We start from the raw sequence: 21,070 nt of genomic DNA on the forward strand, positions 1-21,070 counted from the left end.
TACTATTTTTTGTGCCGCTTAAGTTTTGCTACTTTCGGACGGAATCGTCGTAAAGTTTTATAGACAACGCAATGCGTACTTTACATTTTATTGGGCAACCGTGAAATGACACCGAATCGGACGAATTTCGATGAAAGACAGATTTTATGCACTTTTCATTATATTCCGGACAAAAGGTTGAGCTCTATTTGACAATTGCGCTATTTACTTCACCCAGCTCAACTTTGCTTGGAAAATAATTAAAAGTGAAAATTTACCTTTGCATTCAAAAGTGACCTGCTGCCCTATTTTATTATTAAATTCCGTTTGATCGAGAACGAAATCAAAACCTGAAATGTTCAATCTCTCTCTCTCTCTCTCTATCTCTCTCTCTTAGTAGGGCAATCTTGTTTAAAACTTTTATCGTTTGCTCCAATTGTTCGAAGTAACTCACATTTTTTGGCTGATTGTTTTGTTCTCATCATACTTCTGCTTTTGACTGCATTATGTTTGAAGTTCAAACCTTTGAATTGTTTTTTTTTAATACTATTCGCCAAGTGTGAAATGCGTGTTTTGTCATAAATAATGGGTTTTTATTTTTCATGTTATCGCCAAGAAAATGGGTGCATTTCTCAAATGATTCCATTACAATTTTGAAATGAAAAGTAAATTGTGTGCTTTTTTTTAAAATGGAAATCAATGAAAAACACTGCTCGAACACGTGCATCTCCTTCAACGGTTGAATGTGTGATTTTGATCACACACTTATAATATTTTGATAACGGGTTCGGGTACAATCATATCGCATAAGACAAACGTTCAAAATATGAATTTTCTCTTTCTTAAAATCAAACCATTTTCCCCATCATAGCCCAACTCAATGTTCGTGTGTCTTTTTTTTCATTCTATGATTTAATTTTAATTCAAATTTTTCTCGTAGGTCAAAAAGTATCGGCGACGACGGAAAGAGTAGAATTCAAGTGTCCGTCTGGTTATGGCAATGGAAATTATGCAGATCCCGGTAAGTTTGCTTGCATTCAGTCAATACTGTTTATGTTGAATTTAATGGCGAATATTTTTTTTACCCTACTTTTTTTGCACCAGCTACGTGTCGTCGATTTTATCAGGTGAGTGTTGTTTTTTTCTGTACCTCAGATTGTCAAATGTATTTGCGTGTGTCATGAAATGTTAAACTGCTCAGACAAACCCAAAACTCATTTCGGTTTGCATTTGTTGTTTTACTCACTCTCTCTTACCCCTGAGGAATTGGACTTGAAATTAAAATGCTTTTTACTTGGTCTTTGTTACGGCCTCGCATGACAGAATTGGGATGAGAGCATTTCCGAATAAATCTCCATCTGCCTCGCTGCATACGGTTTTCTTTCGGTTATTATCTCTGACACGAAGAAGCCGACGACAGCGGTGAAAAAACAATTGTGATTTCAATTTACAAAGCAAAAATATGTATTATTCATGAAACAATATTTTCAAAGTTCAAATGTTTCATCATCATCAGAATTATCTTGCACGTATATGAAGCAAGCAATGTGTACGCATCAGAAAAATGTCACAAAAGAAAGGTTATAAATAAAAGAGAAGCAAAAAAAAGCGAGAAAAATTTCCATTTTAAAATTGCTTTAATAATTTTTTCGGGTGATTTTTTTTCGTGTTCGTTTGGAGTATACGTAAAAAGAATGGAATCGAGTTTTTCATTTCATTTATGAAGTTAAAGCATTTTCTATTGTCCAAGTCCATTGAATGTGACAAAACAATAAAAGAAATCCAAACTTAATATTCGTCAGTTCGTTTTTTATATTTGTTTGCATATTATAATCGACACTACAATGCACTTCATTCAAATGGTTGGTTTTTTTTTCGGGCAAGTTTTCACAACGATGAAATTTCATTTCCCGTGTGTTTGTCTGTCTTGAAAACGCATCGACCGTAAACACCATAATCAAAGGTGATGAAATGAATGTGGTCGTTTTTTGCGGTGTGCATTCATTGAATCAACAAGAATTCAAGTTGTAGTGACTTTTGATTAGCTGATTTACATTTTCATTCACCTTTTGTAAAAGAATTGAATTTGGTTTTTATTTTTATTCAAATTGGTAATATCTTTTAAAACTTTGTGTGTATATTTTTCTTTTCATTTTCCGGTTTTGATTCGATTTCGACGGAAATATAGTGTGTTGACGGATATCCCTATCTGAATAATTGTCCATCTGGATTGCATTTTGATGACGCTGCCAAGTATTGTACATTCAAAAATGAAGCCCGATGCGGACCATTAGCCACAAGTAAGTTCAATCAAGTTTTATAAATAACTTATATATTTTGATAGATTTTCAATGCTGTTCGTCAATCGTTTTTTTTTTTTTTTTTTTTTTTTAAAATATTTTAAAAAATTTTTTTTTTTTTTTTTTTTTTTTTGAAAAGAATTCAACAACTTTTGATTTTTCTTGATAAATTCATTATTATTTGAAAGTAATGTATAGCATGTCACAATTCACAGTATGACATTCTTGCGGAATCGTTTGTGATTTCTTTAATATACAGATATTTAAGCTTCCCAGTTCATATAACGTTGAATAGATTGAAATAAAAGTTTTCCTCCTCGTTGATTCTTTTATTCAAACCAAACGTCAATACCAATTGAAAATGTATTTCCATAGAATGAAAATTGAGAACATTCATTTGAACATCAAAAAGGACGATCAAACTGAAATGACAGCATCACTATAATATGTAAAACGATAAATTGTTATTGAGGCGATGTCATTTTTTCATAGAAACTACTTAGAAGACTATAGTTAATTCTCCTACGTAATGCGACACACATTTTGTGTGCGTGTATAATCTGGCATTTAAATACACACACGGGAATAATGTATAGATTATTAGTATAAATGATTTTTTTTCTTAAATCTATACAAAAGTTTAGATATCTCAACAAAAATTTATTTTTTATTAAAAAAATATTTTCTCAATGTCAATAAATATTGCGATACATATTTATCAATGAGTGCCAAAATACATCATTTAATACAGCCTTTTCTCTTCACTCGAAAGAACAACAACAATTACATGGCTACACTCGAACGGCGACTATAGAGGATGCGACCACTACTTATGCAAACAACGTATCTTGTTACATTGGAACAGCAACTATATAGAAGTCAACTACTACACATGCATCACTTCAACTGGCGAGTCAGTGGAAGCATGTAAGACACAAACGACAACGTTGTTTGCATAAGTAGTGGTTGCATTCTCTATAGTCGCCGTTCGAGTGTAGCCATGTAATTGTTGTTGTTCTTTCGTGTGAAGAGAAAAGGCTGTATTAAATGGTGTATTTTGGCGCTCGTTGATAAATATGTATCGCAATATTTATTGACATTGAGAAAATATTTTTTTAATAAAAAATAAATTTTTGTTGAGATATCTAAACTTTTGTATAGATTTAAGAAAAAAAATCATTTCTACTAATAATCTATACATTATTCCCGTGTGTGTAGGTTTGATTCGTTTCCATATAAGTGCTCCTATTTTCTGAGGGTCTCGATTACCAACCTCCCGCCTTTAAAAATTCAAAAAAAGTGACCTTTCAAGCACAGAGATGATGACATTTTTGCTCTTCCCCTTCTTCCGTAAGCATTTTTATACTAGATAGAATAGACTTTTGGGACATTTTTTCGATTTACTGATTTTTTTGGGGAATAATCTACTCCCCGAGCATCAATTGTGATCCGAGTGAGATCTCCCTCTGCACCATCTTCGGCGTGCACAACTATGTTCGTTTCAAAGACAGTCATAAGATGATTTCCAGGTAAATTACACACCGATCAAAAGAACAATTTGCGATTGCGTACGAGAAAAGCCATTAGCATTTTTATTAGGAAAGCTTTTGTTCGGATGGGAGCATTAAGGAGCATTGTATATTGCTAAGTTGTTGAGTTTTTCATATTTATTCATATGAATAATAATAAAATCGGTGAAATTGTTGAGTGCAATCAGTCATTTCTCGTTGCAAATGAAATTATCATTTCCGAGATAAAATTGCATCAAATCAGTACGATGGTACTTGTGCAAGATCATCTGCTGCAATTTATTTCGCTTCAAAATAAACATTGTGTGGAAAAAATACATAAAACAACTCAAAAGAAAGAAATCGAGCATTTAACTAGGGCAAGGATTGTGCCATTCGGTTTAAATCGAATAATAGAATTCATTTCAATTGAACATGTTTGAATGAGTTTTCTTCATTTTTCAAACTAAAGCACACTGCACACAGCAACCGAAATGTGGATATTAGTTGAAATATGGTAGAGCAGTAGTCTAGTGAAAAGAATCAAATATTGAATGGAAGAGAAAAGTAGCACACTTTAGACGATTTTCCGGAGAAAATGCATAAATAATGAATTATTTAGAATTCCATTAAACTTTTTTTTCAAGTACGTCCAAACAAAATAAAAACTATTTCAACAGAGTGAGAGAGAGAGAAAGGGAAAAACAAACACGGCACAGCCATAAATTGTGCATGTACTTCTTCTCAATGCCACTTGCACACTTCTTATTTATATTCATCGTTTTACGAATTATAATTCATCTCCTTGTTTACTGCATTTTTTTAACAATTATGTACGCGGTTTTTAAATCGCGCGTTATTTTTTCTCTCCTGCCCACAAATTACTCATGTAATGGACATAAATGCACATGCAATGATTTAATGAGCATTTATAAAATTAGCGAGTGCAGTTTTCAAGCACTTTTTGTGCAATAAATTAACAAGGTGCGGTTGATGTTGCCTTTTGCAAGTCAATTGATGTTTCATGGTGTCTGTACGCTCTCAAGCCCACGTTGAATATTGAAAAAAAAAAACAACAAGAATGGAACAAAAAGAACAAAACCAAACTAAAACAAACTATTGTGTGCTAAAGCAGGAATCGCATTTCAAGCGAGACAGGTATCGTCTCGGTTTGTTGTTCAATTCAAAACAACATATTTCATTGAATAAAAGTTTTCACTTTGATTTATATTAAAGTTTTGTGCTATGCAAACTGCACCCAGAAGCAACCAGAAAACTTTTGAATTTTGACATGAAGTTTTGATAAATCAGGCATGTTTGCATGGTATTCGATATCGTTTTAAAGGTAATTTCAGCTTGGCGAATTAATAATAAACAATACCACATCGCACATCAGTATATTGCTACTAGGCAAAAATCACATTCCTTGTTATTGCCAAGAATTCAGCATTGAATATCTTTACACGCGCTTCTCGTCTCGGCTCGTCTCTTTTCGCACAAATGGCAAAGAATTCCAAAGCTGATGCAAAACTGAAAGTATCAATAAGTTGGAAAACTTTAAAATTTATGACATTTGAATGCAATTTTGATATTGTTATTCACGTCACTGGACTGGAAATCATCTTTTATATCTCGAGAAAGAAAGAACCATCGATTTTTCATCTCTTGGACTTGCCAACTCTGTGTCATTCTTTCTCGCTCTCTGACGTTCGTTCTCTGTCTCTCACTTTCACACACCTTGATTTTGTTGGAGGTGCTCACGATAGGCGACACATTATTGCAATATGTTGCATCTGAAGAAAAAAAATAGTCGACCAGGCAAAATGGTGAACGGTGAAACTGAAAGCAAATCAAACTATAAAGTGCCATATACCTTTGGTAAAAATGGTGACACTATTCAAAGTCTTCATAGCCATGTTAGTTTCTTTCTATATGTGGCTGTTCAAAATGTGTCACTCACAAGATGCTTCGGATACGAGACGAAGGTGAACAAATTCTAATTTCGGGCTAAATTTGTAAAATGAAAAATGGATATAAATGCAGAGAATGTTTACGTTTACATTTCCGAAAAAGATCGCTTTTTTGTGGTCGTTGAATTTCAGTGAAAAAAATATTTGAAAGTGAGTGTAACTTAAATTATGAAAGGGTGTGACTGGAAGCGTGAACCAGGACATAAATTCAAGCAAATAATGAAATTACAACAGCTGAATGGATTGAGATGAGAGAAAAAAGCAACAGCACCGCCATCAGCAGCATTTGAATCGGTTAAACGGGAAATAACAAACATATGAAAATGCAGAGAGCTTGTGATTCAGTCTGATTTTCGATTCACAACAACAAATATTCTATCAACTGATGGCCAAAGCAGTGAAACCAAATCGAAAATGGATAGTAAATAAAGTTATCACGTACGTTTCCTAACTGGGTGTGCTGCTTCGATGCTCGACAGTGGTTTTTGGTTTATTCGACCATTTCTCTTCCTCTCTCTCTCTCTCTCATTTTTGTCCGTCCATTTCGATTTCCATTTCGTCTTTTTAAACCATTGTTTTCTTTTCGCTCGACATTCACACACATAAATACATAGTGGATCACATATTCACAACGGTTCAAATACAGAATGATAGAAAAATATAATTTACATAACATGACTTATATGTTGATGTTGTGTTTTTTTTCGTCCAATTTGACTTCGTCGAACAACTGGCAGAGAATTGGAGAAGCGTCAGAAGCATGCACTCATTTATTTTTCGTTTTTCGTTCAACTTTATATGCGAATAAATGTAAACAGGATTTGTGTTGTGTGACACATTTTACGTTTTGTCGCTGGCCATGGTTCGATTTCATTCTTGGGGTGGCTAGTGTTCATTTTTTCATATATGCTGCTCTTCATGGTTTGCATTCGTTTACGCAGAGATACAACATGTCTTCATAAAATTCGATTCCATTCGAATTCGTAGTTGCCGTACTTATTTTTCACAATTTGAGATTTTCGTTTTGTAGCGTGCGCGCAGTGCGCCCTCTTCACTCAGTGTATCTGTGCGGGCATTGGGTCATCTATTTCGATTTATGATACTTCAATATATGGAGATATATAAAATACACGTACGATAATATACGATGTTGTATCTCTGCCACTGGAAAATTGTGTGCGAAAAGTACTGATGCAATTTTTCGGACACGAGCGGGCGAGAGAGAGAGAAGGAAGAAAGAGAAAAATGCCAAAAACGAACCACAAACAAAGCAAACGACAGAATGAAATACGAATAAGATGAAGATGGAAAAAAGCATTCCGATGACGATGAACGAAAAAAAAAGATCCTAAAAATGTGAACGGAAAATAAATTGTAAAAATAAATAAGGAATGAATAGCGAAATATGTGATGGCATATTTGAGTTGGGATCTTCATTACATGGAACGAAGCACAACACAATCCAATGGCTCATATTTGTCGTGCTTCGTTCCATTTCTGGCATCGCATCCCCGGGTACTATCACGAATTGAAAGATGTTAGTTATTGTGTGTGAAAATGACGCTTATATCATGCCATTGACGACGACACAACAACAATAACAAAAATCCATTCACACCACCCTTATCACTAAGAGTCGATTTCTTTTATATACACGTTTCCCCATCTTCATTTTTTTTTGTCTTAATTTGTTCGATTTTTTTTCATTGAAACAATCTCATGCATGAGCCAATGTATAAGCACTATAAAAAGTTCTGTCCATTTCTCTTCCCCCGCATTTGTCGGTACATCTTCTGGGTTGTTCACTTGTTTGGCTTGTCGCCTACGACATCGTTGATGTGTGGAATTTTCTTGTGACCATTCTATTTCAAGTAAAACCACTTACTTCCGTTATTCACTTATGAGTTCATGATGAACAAAAACCACTTTTATGATGCACTCCCGAATGACCAAAACACCATAATAACATACCCTTCAATCTAACAAATGAACACACTCACAACACACGTACCAATCGCCAAACAACGGAATCGGGGTGGACATGTGTCTGTGCGACGAAAAAATTTAATTATTTTTTATGGCCTCTCGAATACTCTTACGTTTGCTCGGCGCGTTCTTTTCCAAAGTGGTGGTAATTATTTTGAGACGCGTTGTTTATTTCTAATGAGTGGCACGGTCGTCTGAAGCGACGAATTTTCGGCATCAAACATGACCACTGTGTCACGGTGATGACGTTCTAAGAACTACATAATTAATATCAACAATCGAAAGCATTAAGGCTTATTATGACCAATGACGATGAGAGGATTATTATTACTGGTTTCCTTTTATCGTCACTCTTCCCTTTCATCGTGGCTTATAATTATTTGATGATATTTACGACTTGACCGTGCTACCATTAATAGAAAAGCCGAATGTATTGTATATGTAACCTAACATTAAAACTACTTAGTATCTCAATTATTAGGATTTTCCCTGAAAATGACACTAAATTCAGTGATTCAACGAAACAGTGACATCGGTACTCATTATCATTTAGTTTTATCCCAATAAATTAATTCCATGTTTGAACAAATTATTCAATTTGGAAATATAAATTGGTAAACATAAACATCTCACATTAAATTTGTACGGTACTAGTTGTTTGTATGAATTGAATTTATTTTTTAATTGCTGCCAGCCATCGGATGTAAGAAAATTGAGTTTTATCCAACAAAAATGAAGATTATGTGATGGCTTGTGGGCGATCAGAAAGGGTGAGAGAAAGTGAGAGAGAAACAAACAATCGTCTTTACTAAGACACAATTTATGTCAAACAAATCGCTTCACTTGCTAACAAGAGATTTTCAAAGCAGGTCAGTGTGCTTTTGCATTGGTTAAAATCGCACATGTGCATCGATTCGAAATGCTGTTGGCATAACATGGACAAATATTTTCACATCGTACTAAACTGCATACCATAATCCTTTTGATTCGTTGTGATTGGCTACTGGGGGTTATTCAAAATTCATTTTCAAATCGAGAAATCAATAAAATCAATCCATGTCGATAGCCTCCGGTTCAAAGTGCTAATAAAATACGTAAATAACATTCCGATATTTAAAGCTGTTTATATAAATTCAAATGTATTTCGGTGCTTTAAATGTGTAATTTTCAGTTCAAATATCAATATCATCATTTACATTTAGTAATAGCAAATTACCGACAAATATCTCATTCCGATTTATTTTTTGACCAATTGTTAACACTTTATCGCACTACCCAAATGGTTAAACTCCAAATGGACTTACGCGGAGTTGTGTGGAAATAGAGGAAAGCAGTATACAATATGTACATTTTTAGCTGTAATACTATACGTATGCACGTTCCTTAAATCTGGTCTCGTCTAAATTAACACAGTTCCACACAAAGTCCGCATTTTTACCATTTGGGTAACTAAATCGGTCTATAAATGATTGTTGTTGTTGTTGTTGGGTAACTAAATAGAAAAAGTCTAATATCACTTTTAATATAAATGGGTCTTAGCTGGGACCATAGGTGATGACGAGGGTTTCTAGGGTTCGGATTACCCCCCTCTAAAATATTTTTAGGAACCCTCAACAATTTTGAAAATGAGGACATTTTTTTGCTCTTCACTTTTTTTGGCAGAGAAAATTCCTTTTTTGGATTTTCGCCAAAAAAGTGAAGAGCAAAAAAAAACGATTTTACCCCCATTTCCTACAATCTGTTGACATCTTCAGGGACCCCCTACGGAATTTTGTCATACCACCCCTCTAAAAAAAATTCGTCATCATCTATGGCTAGGACTCTAATATTTAACTAACAACTTTTTTGATAATAATATTTTAGAATTATTTTATATGTAAATTCAAAATTAATAAACTCTCCTTTCCATCGTTTCTGTGCATTTTCATCATTTCTGTGCATCATTCCGATGTCAATGTCCGGAACATTAAGTAATATGACGTAACTGTCCGCATCATCTGCAATGTGGTAGAAAAAAAAAACAATAATGCGTTCTTAACCTTGCAGCATCGGAATATTGCGATTATTCTCACTTATTTTATTTTTAAAATCTTCTTGCTTCTTACCCTCATGAATGTCTCTAAATTCAGTACAGCAACATCGAAGCCGTGATAGTACAGCGGAATTTGCGCATTTCCGATAATGATAATAAAATATTTTTGTAAATGCGTTGGCAATTCAAGCCAATTGGCTTCGTAAGCCGTCTGAAAAATGCCCATGTAACTCTCAGTAGCCAATTTTCCATAAAAGCAAAACAAAAATAAAATTGATGTGCAATTTATAATTGCTTCGCACATGAAACTTATATTCCAGTCGATGTGTCGCATTTGCTTTTGAAAATGATAAAAAATTGAAATGGTTTAATCTGTATATGGAATACAATAAGAAAAATTACCAAATCCAACTGAAAAGTAATGCACGACGTGAACACCATACTGCAGATCAATATTACCAAAATATATGGGCTAAGCACTTCTGATGTTTCCAAAAACCAACTGAAACAATATAAAAAAGTATGAAAATTGAATGAAAAAATGTGGATGTTGTCGTTATTCACCCTTTTGTCATGTTATGAAAGCGAATCAAATCACACAACAATCTTTCATTTTTTCGCTTTGCTTCGCCAGTCGAATCAAGTTTACTGATAAAATATTTAAATTGGTCATAGAACGCTTCATGATGGATACATATGGACACGAATAGAATGAGCAGAGCTCCATTGGCGAGAAAATAACCTTCGATGACAGCAACAAACGAGCATCCATAAACTAAATATCCAATCGGTGTGGTTCGGTTCCATGGAAGGCTAAAAATATTCACGAAATTCGATTTGAACAAAGTTTTTTTTTGGAATTCGACAAAGTGTCTCACATGATTCGATATGGATCAAACAAAGAATTTTGATCAAAGTATCCTTTTTTCATGTAGCCCAAAAAAACTGACACAATAAACATGGACGTGGTACTTATGAAAAATCCACCAAGCACGTATTTGAAGAAAAAGTTCCACATCCATTCACATTTATTGTTTGTTCGCACCAAAAATTGGAACCAATCGTCATTTGTACCTTCGATTTGCATGCAATATTTTTAATTTGCGGTTCTGAGCCGATTGTAGTGGAAACTTACTTGCTTTATAAATCGTTTCCAATTCATCGATGATGGCAACTAGCCGGTGACGCATAAATACCGTAACAACAATCATATAAATTGTGCTCAAATAGGCAGAGATTTGAAAAAGTGCACCTAATGAGCTTTCCAAATCAATCAAAATAAATCTATAAAAGAAAACAACACTTCCGGCAAATGCAAATACCATGCCAAGGACAATGCACAAACTAAATACGATTCGGGCGAAATTCACTAAACTCGTTTCATTTTTATCAGCCGGATACACACAAAACCAAGTTAGCACTAGCTTATTTGTCTCCAACGGACTCATATTTTAATTCAAATTTTGAGTGTCTTATTAGTACACTAAGAATGCACGTTTCGCACGTTTAAGGTGTTTCGAATGTGCACATTTTTGATAGCGTACATCCTTTTATACCGTTCTGTATTACATCAATAATTTATATCCATCAAATTGGAATTTTCGCTTAGATCATGCCTTTTGTGACATTTTACACCAAGCCTATTCAAATTGTAGCTAACCAATGTGCAAGGTTTTGCTTTTATTAATTCACAATGTCGTGAATAATGCGCTCAAATTAAGTTGCGATGAGAATTTAGCCATATTGCATAATTTTGTTATTATTATTACTTATTCAATAGGTTGAATCCATAGAATGTTTTATTATTCAGGCGAAATATTGAAAAATTGGTGGCTAGTCGATTGAGTGACATTAACTCTAGCTGTTCATTATGCCAAAAGACTAGCTTTCAGGAAATGCGGCACATTGATATATTCGTGCTCAATGTCTTTGGAATATGATTAAATACCAAATGTAAATTATGGTATTTTGTGAAATCTCCTTACTTTCACCACAAAAAATTGGAGATGATTTTTTCGAATTAGATTTTTATGTTTTCCCAAAGGTTCGACTCGGCCATACACTGCAAATTTAAGCAGTCAGACATTTTGCGTGGAAATGGAGACAACGATAAATTAAACCTAGGTTTGAGATAATAACAACTTCAAAATCCACAATGGTTCTACTTTCAGGATTAAAAGGATCTTAGTCGAGATTTGACTCTTTCATTCGCATTGAAATTCGCATTGACAGTTGCTAACTATTTTACTAACTATTTTGAGGCTCTATAACATTTATATTTGGATTTGATCAATCAGAAGATTATACTTTCCCAGCAAAAGCCTAGGGGGTAGACACGTGTATTCGTAATCTCCGAATAGTGAAATATTCTTCGTTTTACTATTTTCGAAAATAACATGTATCATATTTTAGAGTGCTCAAAGCACTAATTTTTAAATATTATGCCGAAAATCGACTAGTCGGCCACATTTTGCATGGATTTTTTAATCTCTTTTGTGCGGAATTTCATCGACTTTGTGTAGTTCAATACGTTTGTATGCCGCCATCTTGGAATCACGTAATCATGGAAATCGTGGTTTTAGCTTCAAGATTCACCGAATCAGAATGTATTCGAAAAATGAAGTATATTCTTCAAAACTAAGTGTATTCTACATTTTAGACATGTGTCTAACCCCTAGGCAAAAGCTCTCTCTTTTAAAAGTCGTTTATTTTTTTCCTTGTCAATTTTAACGCAAAATTACTTTTATCGGAAATTTGAAATTGACCCTCAGCTCGCAGGCTCCCGAAAGTCTGACTGATTCGCTAAATTATTCAGAGTGAGTTCAATTAGTTTACATGACATTTTTAGAACAACAGTATACTATATGAACGTTAGGTAGAGAGTATAAGGGAAAAATGTTTAATGAAAAAACATAACACCTCAAAAATCGAATTGCTTGGAAAAAAATGTAATTTTTTCCATAAACTATTAATGAATTGCATGAAATCCAAGTAAAAAGATGTTAGTTGCTGTGTGGCTACGTCACTCCAAACTGCCAAGTTTCCCTCGATCTATAGATATTTTAAACCATTCAAACGACAAGCGACTGTCGAAATAATGACAGTGATTCCTTATTTTATGTAAAGAAATGGTGAGTCATACAAGAATTGCATTAAGTGGAAATGTGTTTGAAACGAGCTTGAAACGACCGATGTGAAGCCATTCCTTTTTATTATATCGAAATGAAAATCTCGGCGAGAAAAAAGACATTCAATTCTCTCTTTCTCTCTCTCTCGCTCACTCTATTCAATGCTGCAAAACATAAGCAGAAGTAAAAAGCACTCAGAGACTAACACAAATAGACGATTTATAACTTTACATGTGAGGTCTAATAGGTGTTTAAGTATTTTTATTCGTTGCTTTTTCTACTGTTTGTTTCACCGAAGCGAGAACTCAATTTGAATTTAATCTACTCAAACAAACTATGCAGCAGAAAAAAGCACACCTGTGTGAGAGAGTGAGAAAAAAAGTCATACGATCGAAAGCCAAATGCTAAGTATGTGCGTCTTTGGTAACGATTTTGTGAATCTAGAAAAATATTTAAACTGCTCACATTTTGTTGGCATTTCACAGTGAACATTGTGTTTGTTTTAGAGCTTTTTTCCATTATCGTTTTTATTTTCAAAAGTATATGCTTTCTCTCTCTCTCTCTCTCTCTTCCTCCTTCCATTCGTGTGCTTTTTTTAATGCCAATTCTTTTACCTTCTTTGTTTCGTTGCATATTGGAATACATCAGCTCCAGCACCAGTCACCGAAGCACCAATCGATTTGGCGAAAAAATGCGACCCATCTGACTGCGCATTACCATATTGTTTTTGCTCAAAGGATGGCACAATCATACCGGGTGGCTTAGAAGCTGAAGACGTAAGTAGACATTTATTAAAATGGCAGCCAGTGTGAGATTATAGTTAATATGGTATACCGTGTGATTGCAACAGACAGTAGATGTTGTGTTGCGCTCTAATGTTGATCCCCGAGTAAAATAGGAGCCGTGCTTTTGCATACAACGAAAAAAAAAACGGGCGGCGAATGCATTTTTTACTACAATATTGAAGCACTAATGAAACTACATCCATGGGAATTTCCACTTTCGAAAGAACACTATAAATTAAACATAGAGATAATCGCCAGTTGTCCTTGAATTTCCACACTCTAATCCAAGCGTACACACGTTTATAAGGGAACGTGAAAAATGCGCTCGAGAAAATTACAAAATAATCGGTTGAAATGTTGATCACTTTCTTAAACATACCCGTAATACCATCGCAAAATGTTGCAAATTTTCTCTTCTGCTTCCCATTTTATTTATGGTCTTGTGCATACATACATTGTTTACTTTCACGAAGAAAATGTGTTTTTAATAAAAATATTTACTCGTTGCCATTTGGCAAACTTAAAGCGGGGATATGTCATTCAAAGAAGATTCACTTGAAACACGTGTTGACTTAACGAAACAGAAGGGAAAAAAGAACATAGATACCAAATTTTCAATGATATCAAATGGATTCCCACTTTTCGATTTAAATTTTGTGCAAAACATTCTTCGCTATATCTGGCATTTCTTAAATAACCTTAATTTCCTACTCCGAGTTTTTTTTATATATATTTTTTGTTGGAATTTATTCATTCATACATTTTTTTGTTCGGGAAAGTATTTTACATTCTGCGATTAGGATTATAATCATACGCATACACATGCTGATTCGCATCGAAAAGTTGTGGGATTGACGTGTTTCGTAGAAAATGACATTCATCTTATTTCCGTAATTGAGAATTTTCAACTAAAATATTCGGCAAATTAAATTCCCGAACACGAATAGTTCGTTGTGTGCGGTATGAAAATTTTGGTTTGAATACTTAATGCATTAATATGAAACGGCATTCAGAAGAGTTAGAGAGGTATTAGAGAATTCACCTCATATGCATAGCTAAGTAATTTGCGTTGCATTAAATTTCATTTTCGAAATTGGTCTGTTTGCTAAAAGGCTTTTGCTATTTCCGCCCCTTAGCAATTAATTAGCACGTAATAGCAGACGTTTACTCACTTGCAGATGTGTGTTTCTGTGCGTGTAAGACTAGCATTTTTGAACTATACACTCACGATAAAAATCTACGAACTTTCACAACTGACTGTTTGTCTCCAAAAAAGATATTCCTGTATTTTGACAGAAAACCCATAAACGCACCCACATGCCACACTGCAAATGTCAAAACTTCATCTACCTAAAAATAGAAAAAAAATCTTCGAACCCACAAAACATGAGAATACTGCTGGGAAACCCTAAACACATTTTTCTGTATGGATTCCAAGTGACATTTTGCAGATTTTTTTCGTGTGTGTATATGACAAAACTAATACGTTTTTAGGAAGCAGAGCAATGCGTATGATGGTGAATTGGAATTGTTTGTTGTGAGAGAAATAAGGAAATTAATTTTCCAGCATGTTTTTTCCCAATGCTATATCCAATGAGAGAGAATTTAAGTTCCACATTTGCTGCATCCAACAACGAGCATAATTCATTTCCTTCATTCTCCATTGAAGTGAAAGAAAGAAAGCGCGTTAGAGGTGGGTAGCTACGATGACACCAACATATTAAATAAGCCACATGATCTTAAAATATTAAAAGCACCGAAAATCTCACACAATATGAATCCTGTAAATGTTATGAAAAAGTCGTTATAAAACTTGTAGAAATTATTTTAGTTGAATCATGTTTGTTTGCAAATCAATACAATATTGACGTGACTATATGTTTTTGTATTAGTATCTAGAAATTTATCTTTCTTCCAGTACTATATTCATAAAATCATGACGAAATTGCATGCATTGTCAAGCGTTCTGTTATTTTAGACGCTTTTTTGCATTTACAGTCGCGTAGTGTGAAGCAGTAATTGCAGCAGAGCGAGCCCATAACTCCGAAAGAAAAGACTAAATAAACATTCACGCATTAAATTCATTTTTTCAACGTTTGAATGTGTGCACAAATTTAGGTGTTGTATTATTTCCAGTGAGAGCTATAGTTGCATATTTATCATTGACTATGTCTACTGCATGCGAATATATTTCGTTGTATGTATTTATGAATGATGTTATTTTGTAATGCTGTGAATTATAAAATATGGTGCTGCGTGGTGGAGAGACCGAGACACACACACACATACAGAGAGAGAGAGAGAGAGAGAGAGAGAGAGAGCGATGTAACAGTGTAATCGGCTATCAAACAACTAACATACGTTCGGTACATAAATGTGACTCAGTTGGGATCTATGTACAATTTTGCATGTGTAAACATCAATTAAGCGATATAATTAATAAATAATTAGCGAGAGCATGTGTGATATACGAGAGGCTTTAGCATCGTACGACGTACACAATGCCGTGAGAGCGTTGGAATCAGAGACATGCCAAATACTCTTGTGACACTGCTGATGGAATGACATAGCCGACATCGTTACATGCATTAGTTGCTTTTATTTGTTCTTTTTCGCAAAAGTTTTTTGGTGCTCTTGTGCACATTTTAATTTGAGTTTTGCCACGTATAGCAAAAAAACTTTCAAGAATTTTCCACTTTTGACATTTGTGTGCGTGCCAGCACAAAGTAAATATGCACATCTTTGCATTTTATATTTGCCCTAGTATTTGCCTGTCTTTGTGTCCGCTTTTCGTGCCTCTCCTCCATTCCCATCGAAATGGTAGCATCACCAAATGGTAAGACGATTCTTCATCATTTCACTCAACGCTGTGTGTGAAATAATGTGTTGTGTCTTGACGAAAGCGGCTGGGTAAATGTACTTTGCCATTCGCAAACAATTTATGTCACCGAGATGCGAAACTAAATACGGCTCAACGGTGTTTGTATATGCCTTTATTTTGTTAAACGTTTGTCAAATATGAAACGAAAGTTTTCGTGTTGAATGAAGCTACGACGATAGTCGTGTAAAGTGTACACACATACTTCCAATTGACACGCGGTATATCTTAATTCATTCTTCGTCATTATTTTCGGTACATCGATATAGCGATGGATGTATTTCAATTGTAAATATTGAATTAGCTAAAATGGGTTAAGTGCACTTCTAAATCGCATGTGCTCGCTTACCAAACGCCAATATTCTCTCACAGCGTATTTTACTCCGTTAATTCAATATTGGATTATTCTCATTAGATGTGCCGCTTTACCAAGTTCTAATGCTATTTTACATAATTTTGCGATACGTCTCTCTCCCCTCCCCCGGCCTTTTATAATGTATTTTTGCGAGATTATGTCTCAGGCTCTTTCGGATATTGAAAGTATTGTCGCATAGTATTTATAGATATAATTCTGTTAATAAACCTTCTTAGCTCTTCGTTTTCAAAGTCTAATTGTTTATTACGTACATTGAAAGCATGAACAGACAAATATGAGACAACATAAAGTACGGATTCGTTTGCTTTTAACATTGCGCACCATGCGGTTTGGCAACCATCAAAGGTTCATAAAATAAACGACATCAAGAGGCTACAGCGATGAAGAAAAAAAAACGACAACTGTGCAATAATCATAATAATTAATGTAATCTTTGTGAATACTTGAATTTTACATGGATAAACGGCGTTCAGCTGAAATTCTATACAGTACCGTGTTGTACCATCATCTCCAGAACGCCCGCGTTTCGCGAGCTCTCAATCCTGATCAGCATTTCACTTGATTACGTTCGTTTTTGTTTGTTTGTTTGTTTGTTTGTTTGTGCAACTTTGTTGTTTGTTATTTGTTGAAGTGTTTGTGCGTCAGTTAAATTTGAGCGCCTTTTGATGCAAAATTCCAAGAAATTTCTCTGTCTGCATGATTATTGTGTGTGAGAGAGCAAGACTTCATATATATAATCATTTGAAGTACTGTTTTGAACTTTTAACCCCCAAATTGGAATTCAACAGACCAGACGAGATGTACGCGAATGTGAATTTAACAGCTGGCATATGATTACATAAGTACGCATTGGATTTTTGGCTTTGTGTATGTTGGGTTTTCTTATTCTTCATCTTCAATTTAAGCTGGTTTAATTAATTGGATTGCATATTATTCGCTGTGAAATTTGAAATACTCCTTTCATGGTTTTTGGCGAAATATGTGTTTTCTTTTCACTCGATCACCTTAAACACCACCAATGCACATCACTTCTCACCAGACCCGGTTACAAGGAGATTTCGTAGAAACGAAATCTTATTTTTCTAGAAATAAAGTTGCACAATGAATTCTTCATCATTTTATACACTCTTTGAATGTAAATTAAATTCGAAAACCAAATTTTATGCAATAAATTTCAACTTCAAAGGGGATTTAATTTTATTCTTTTAAATAAACACTTGTTTACATAATGATTTGTAATTAACCGTATTTGATGTAATTTTCCATTTTTTTAAACACAGATTCCACAAATCATCCTATTGACCTTTGACGGTGCCGTCAATTTGAACAATTACGAACATTACAGGAAGGTATTTAATGGCAAGCGAAAGAATCCAAACGGTTGTGACATCAAAGGAACGTTCTTCATCGCTCATGAATACAGGTAATGGACACAATAGTTTCCGTAACTTTTGAACAAAATAACTCATTGAATATCAACGATAAGGAAGTGAAAAAGATTTCATAAAGAAAAACTTTTTGAATTTGATTTCTTGAACGAAATATATCATCAGTTTTCGCTTAACTTTCGATAAAATCAGATCGAATAGAATTATCTACTTCTCGCACTCTCATTTCTATCTTCGTCTTCATTTATTCTCTTAAATAATGAATACACATATAAATGATTCGTGAATGGTTTATTTTTGTGAAAACTTTAATTGGCCAATAATTTTCATTTATTAAAGATGGCATGCAGAGTGCACAGCGGCAAGAGCTATTGATGCAGAAATAAATTAATTTTCATTAGTTTGCAACGTTCATCGTGTTTGCATTGGATTTAATAAATTCGTAAGAGAGAGTGAGAGAAAGACTTTGAAAACTCTTTATTTTTCGGATGGGATTTAATTCACACCAGAAAGTGCTCACAGGGCAAATACAATTGTGCACCGTCATTATCTGTTGAAAACAGATTGCGAATAAGTTCGCTTCCACCCCAAAAACTATCTATTTCGATTTCACATCGCATTAAAATGTGTACATCAAACGTTGGCATCGAAATAGAGAAATAGAGAGAGAGAAAGAGTGTAAAAGTGAGAGTAATTTTCGCAATTTTGCAAAACTAATGCAACAGTATATTCATGGTAATTTAAAGTTTGTCTAATTAAAATCGTTTCAATCAAAATCAGGAATAGAAATAAAAACAAAATGCTTTCACTCTTGAGCCCAATTAATAATATTCGAACGAGAAAGAGATTTTCTTTTTATATTCAGTTGAATCGAAAAGTTTGTCGGATGTATATATTCCAATAGGCGACCATCCGCAATATTAAGCGAGCACATAAATGTGTGCAAATAATGAAATGTGGCAGCTGCAGGTAATTGTTGCTGTGAAACAAGGCAAACCATGCTCACATGCACAATACGATACACATTTACTCAATGTTAACATTTTTCCACATTCATTTGGAATTCATGTGTCTAGACAATGTGATTGTAATTATTGAAAAGATGGTCGTACTCTGATAATAAATGATATTAGAATAATAATAATATTACGAATTATTATTGTAGATGATTATTTCATCATATCTGATGATCGTTATGCATGATGAAGAGAGGAATTCTAGGTGAAAATGAAGAATTCTTATCGAAATTCGGAATGAAAGCGAATTTCTAAATCTGTGCACAAAAACAATGGCTAAAAAACGGGAAGCGGTTTGCTTTAATGATTTACTTTTATCAAAATTGTTAAGCTGGAAAATTTGTGCGGCTATGATCTAGGCCCGTAATGTGCGAAGGGGGGGTCTTACCCTGTGATTTGGATGAGAAAATTTTTTTCGCAAAAATTATTTGAATTTGCTAGGGTTTTTGATTCTAAAAGTGAAGGCCTTTTTTTAGCTCATCAATGTAGAAAATTGAGGAGAATTCAATTTCCTAGGGTTTTGGGTACCGAGAGAATTTTTTCCAATTTACTGGGGTTTTTCGCGGAGAAAAATCTTTCAATTTGCTAGGGATTTTCGCCTCAAAAAGTGACTTCAAAAAAAAAAACGAAAATTTGTCTAATTTGCTAGAGAATTTTTTGTTTTTGGAAAACCACCCCCCCTGAAAAAATTTCCTCGCACATTCCTGATCTAGGCTATGATATTCAATTAAAAATAAGACAATGCCAATAGAGAGATAATACAAAAGTTTGCCACTGAATTCACGCACGCATCAAATGCCACCGATGCGAAAAGGAAGATTCGAGACGGTTTTTCCTCCCTTCAAAATTGAATACAAATTGTACAAAAAGCATTTCGCTTCTCTCAACTTGAATTTCTAATTCGATTCTATTATCTTTAATTCTGCATGAATTTTGACTCCTGTTTGACTGATGGATGGAATGATATCAACCACACATCGCTATGGTTCTGTGCCTGGCCCAATCTTGGCCGTACGAAAAACAATGTGAATTGCACGTGTATATTTAAAATGATGATGGGGAGAGCAGCAACTACCAACAAATTCAATCGTTAGCATTTGACCAGCATGAAATCGCAACCGAAACAATTTCATTGCAACAAGGTCTACAGGATAAAGGCTATGAAGAATGGGTCGGCGAAATGATTGGTATGCGAGAGATATTGAGACATTTTGCAAATGTTTCGGGAAATGATGTTGTTGGTATGCGAGCACCATACTTGAAACCAGGTCGAAATACACAATACAAGGTACGTTTTACAATTTCCATCATTAGTCCGTTATCTTTTCGTTAGGTTTAGTTAAGCGATATACAATGTAGTGGGATAGCTAACATGTAAATGTGAATTGTTTCGAGTAAAAATTTCATTCGGTTGATAACAAATGCACAAATTCACCGGTTTATTGTATTTTATTCTCATGCGAAATGCATTCAACACAGCATGCATACTGTAATTCAGCTGAAGATACTCTTGGCAACACATTTTTAATACAGTTAATAAAAATAACAAAGTAAATGAAGTGAGCTGAACTGAGAACACAGAATGAGATAGATACGTGAATTGAAACTTCATGTTTTATTTCATGCCACCGAACAATGTGAATGCCATTAGTTGCTTTCGCTTTTGAACGCACTACCGCATCGCTCTCATCCGTACTTTAAGTTCTATTGTTTTACTCAATATC

At 34.3% G+C, this 21,070-nt stretch overlaps 1 protein-coding gene across 1 annotated transcript in view; it reads left to right on the forward strand.

Annotated features, from left to right (window-relative positions):
* Positions 1–21,070, forward strand: part of LOC116349354 — a 45,154-nt gene that overhangs the window by 14,044 nt on the left and 10,040 nt on the right. Inside the window, exons 2-7 of the mRNA XM_031780751.1 lie at positions 920–1,000; positions 1,084–1,106; positions 2,168–2,279; positions 13,552–13,679; positions 18,223–18,365; positions 20,415–20,634. Coding sequence (XP_031636611.1) covers positions 920–1,000; positions 1,084–1,106; positions 2,168–2,279; positions 13,552–13,679; positions 18,223–18,365; positions 20,415–20,634 — 707 coding nt within the window. The remainder of the gene's footprint in view (positions 1–919; positions 1,001–1,083; positions 1,107–2,167; positions 2,280–13,551; positions 13,680–18,222; positions 18,366–20,414; positions 20,635–21,070) is intronic.

This window comes from Contarinia nasturtii, unplaced genomic scaffold, assembly GCF_009176525.2.
Source record: "Contarinia nasturtii isolate CC-2019 unplaced genomic scaffold, AAFC_CNas_1.1 Cnas_scaffold_2861, whole genome shotgun sequence".
NCBI lineage: Eukaryota > Metazoa > Arthropoda > Insecta > Diptera > Cecidomyiidae > Contarinia > Contarinia nasturtii.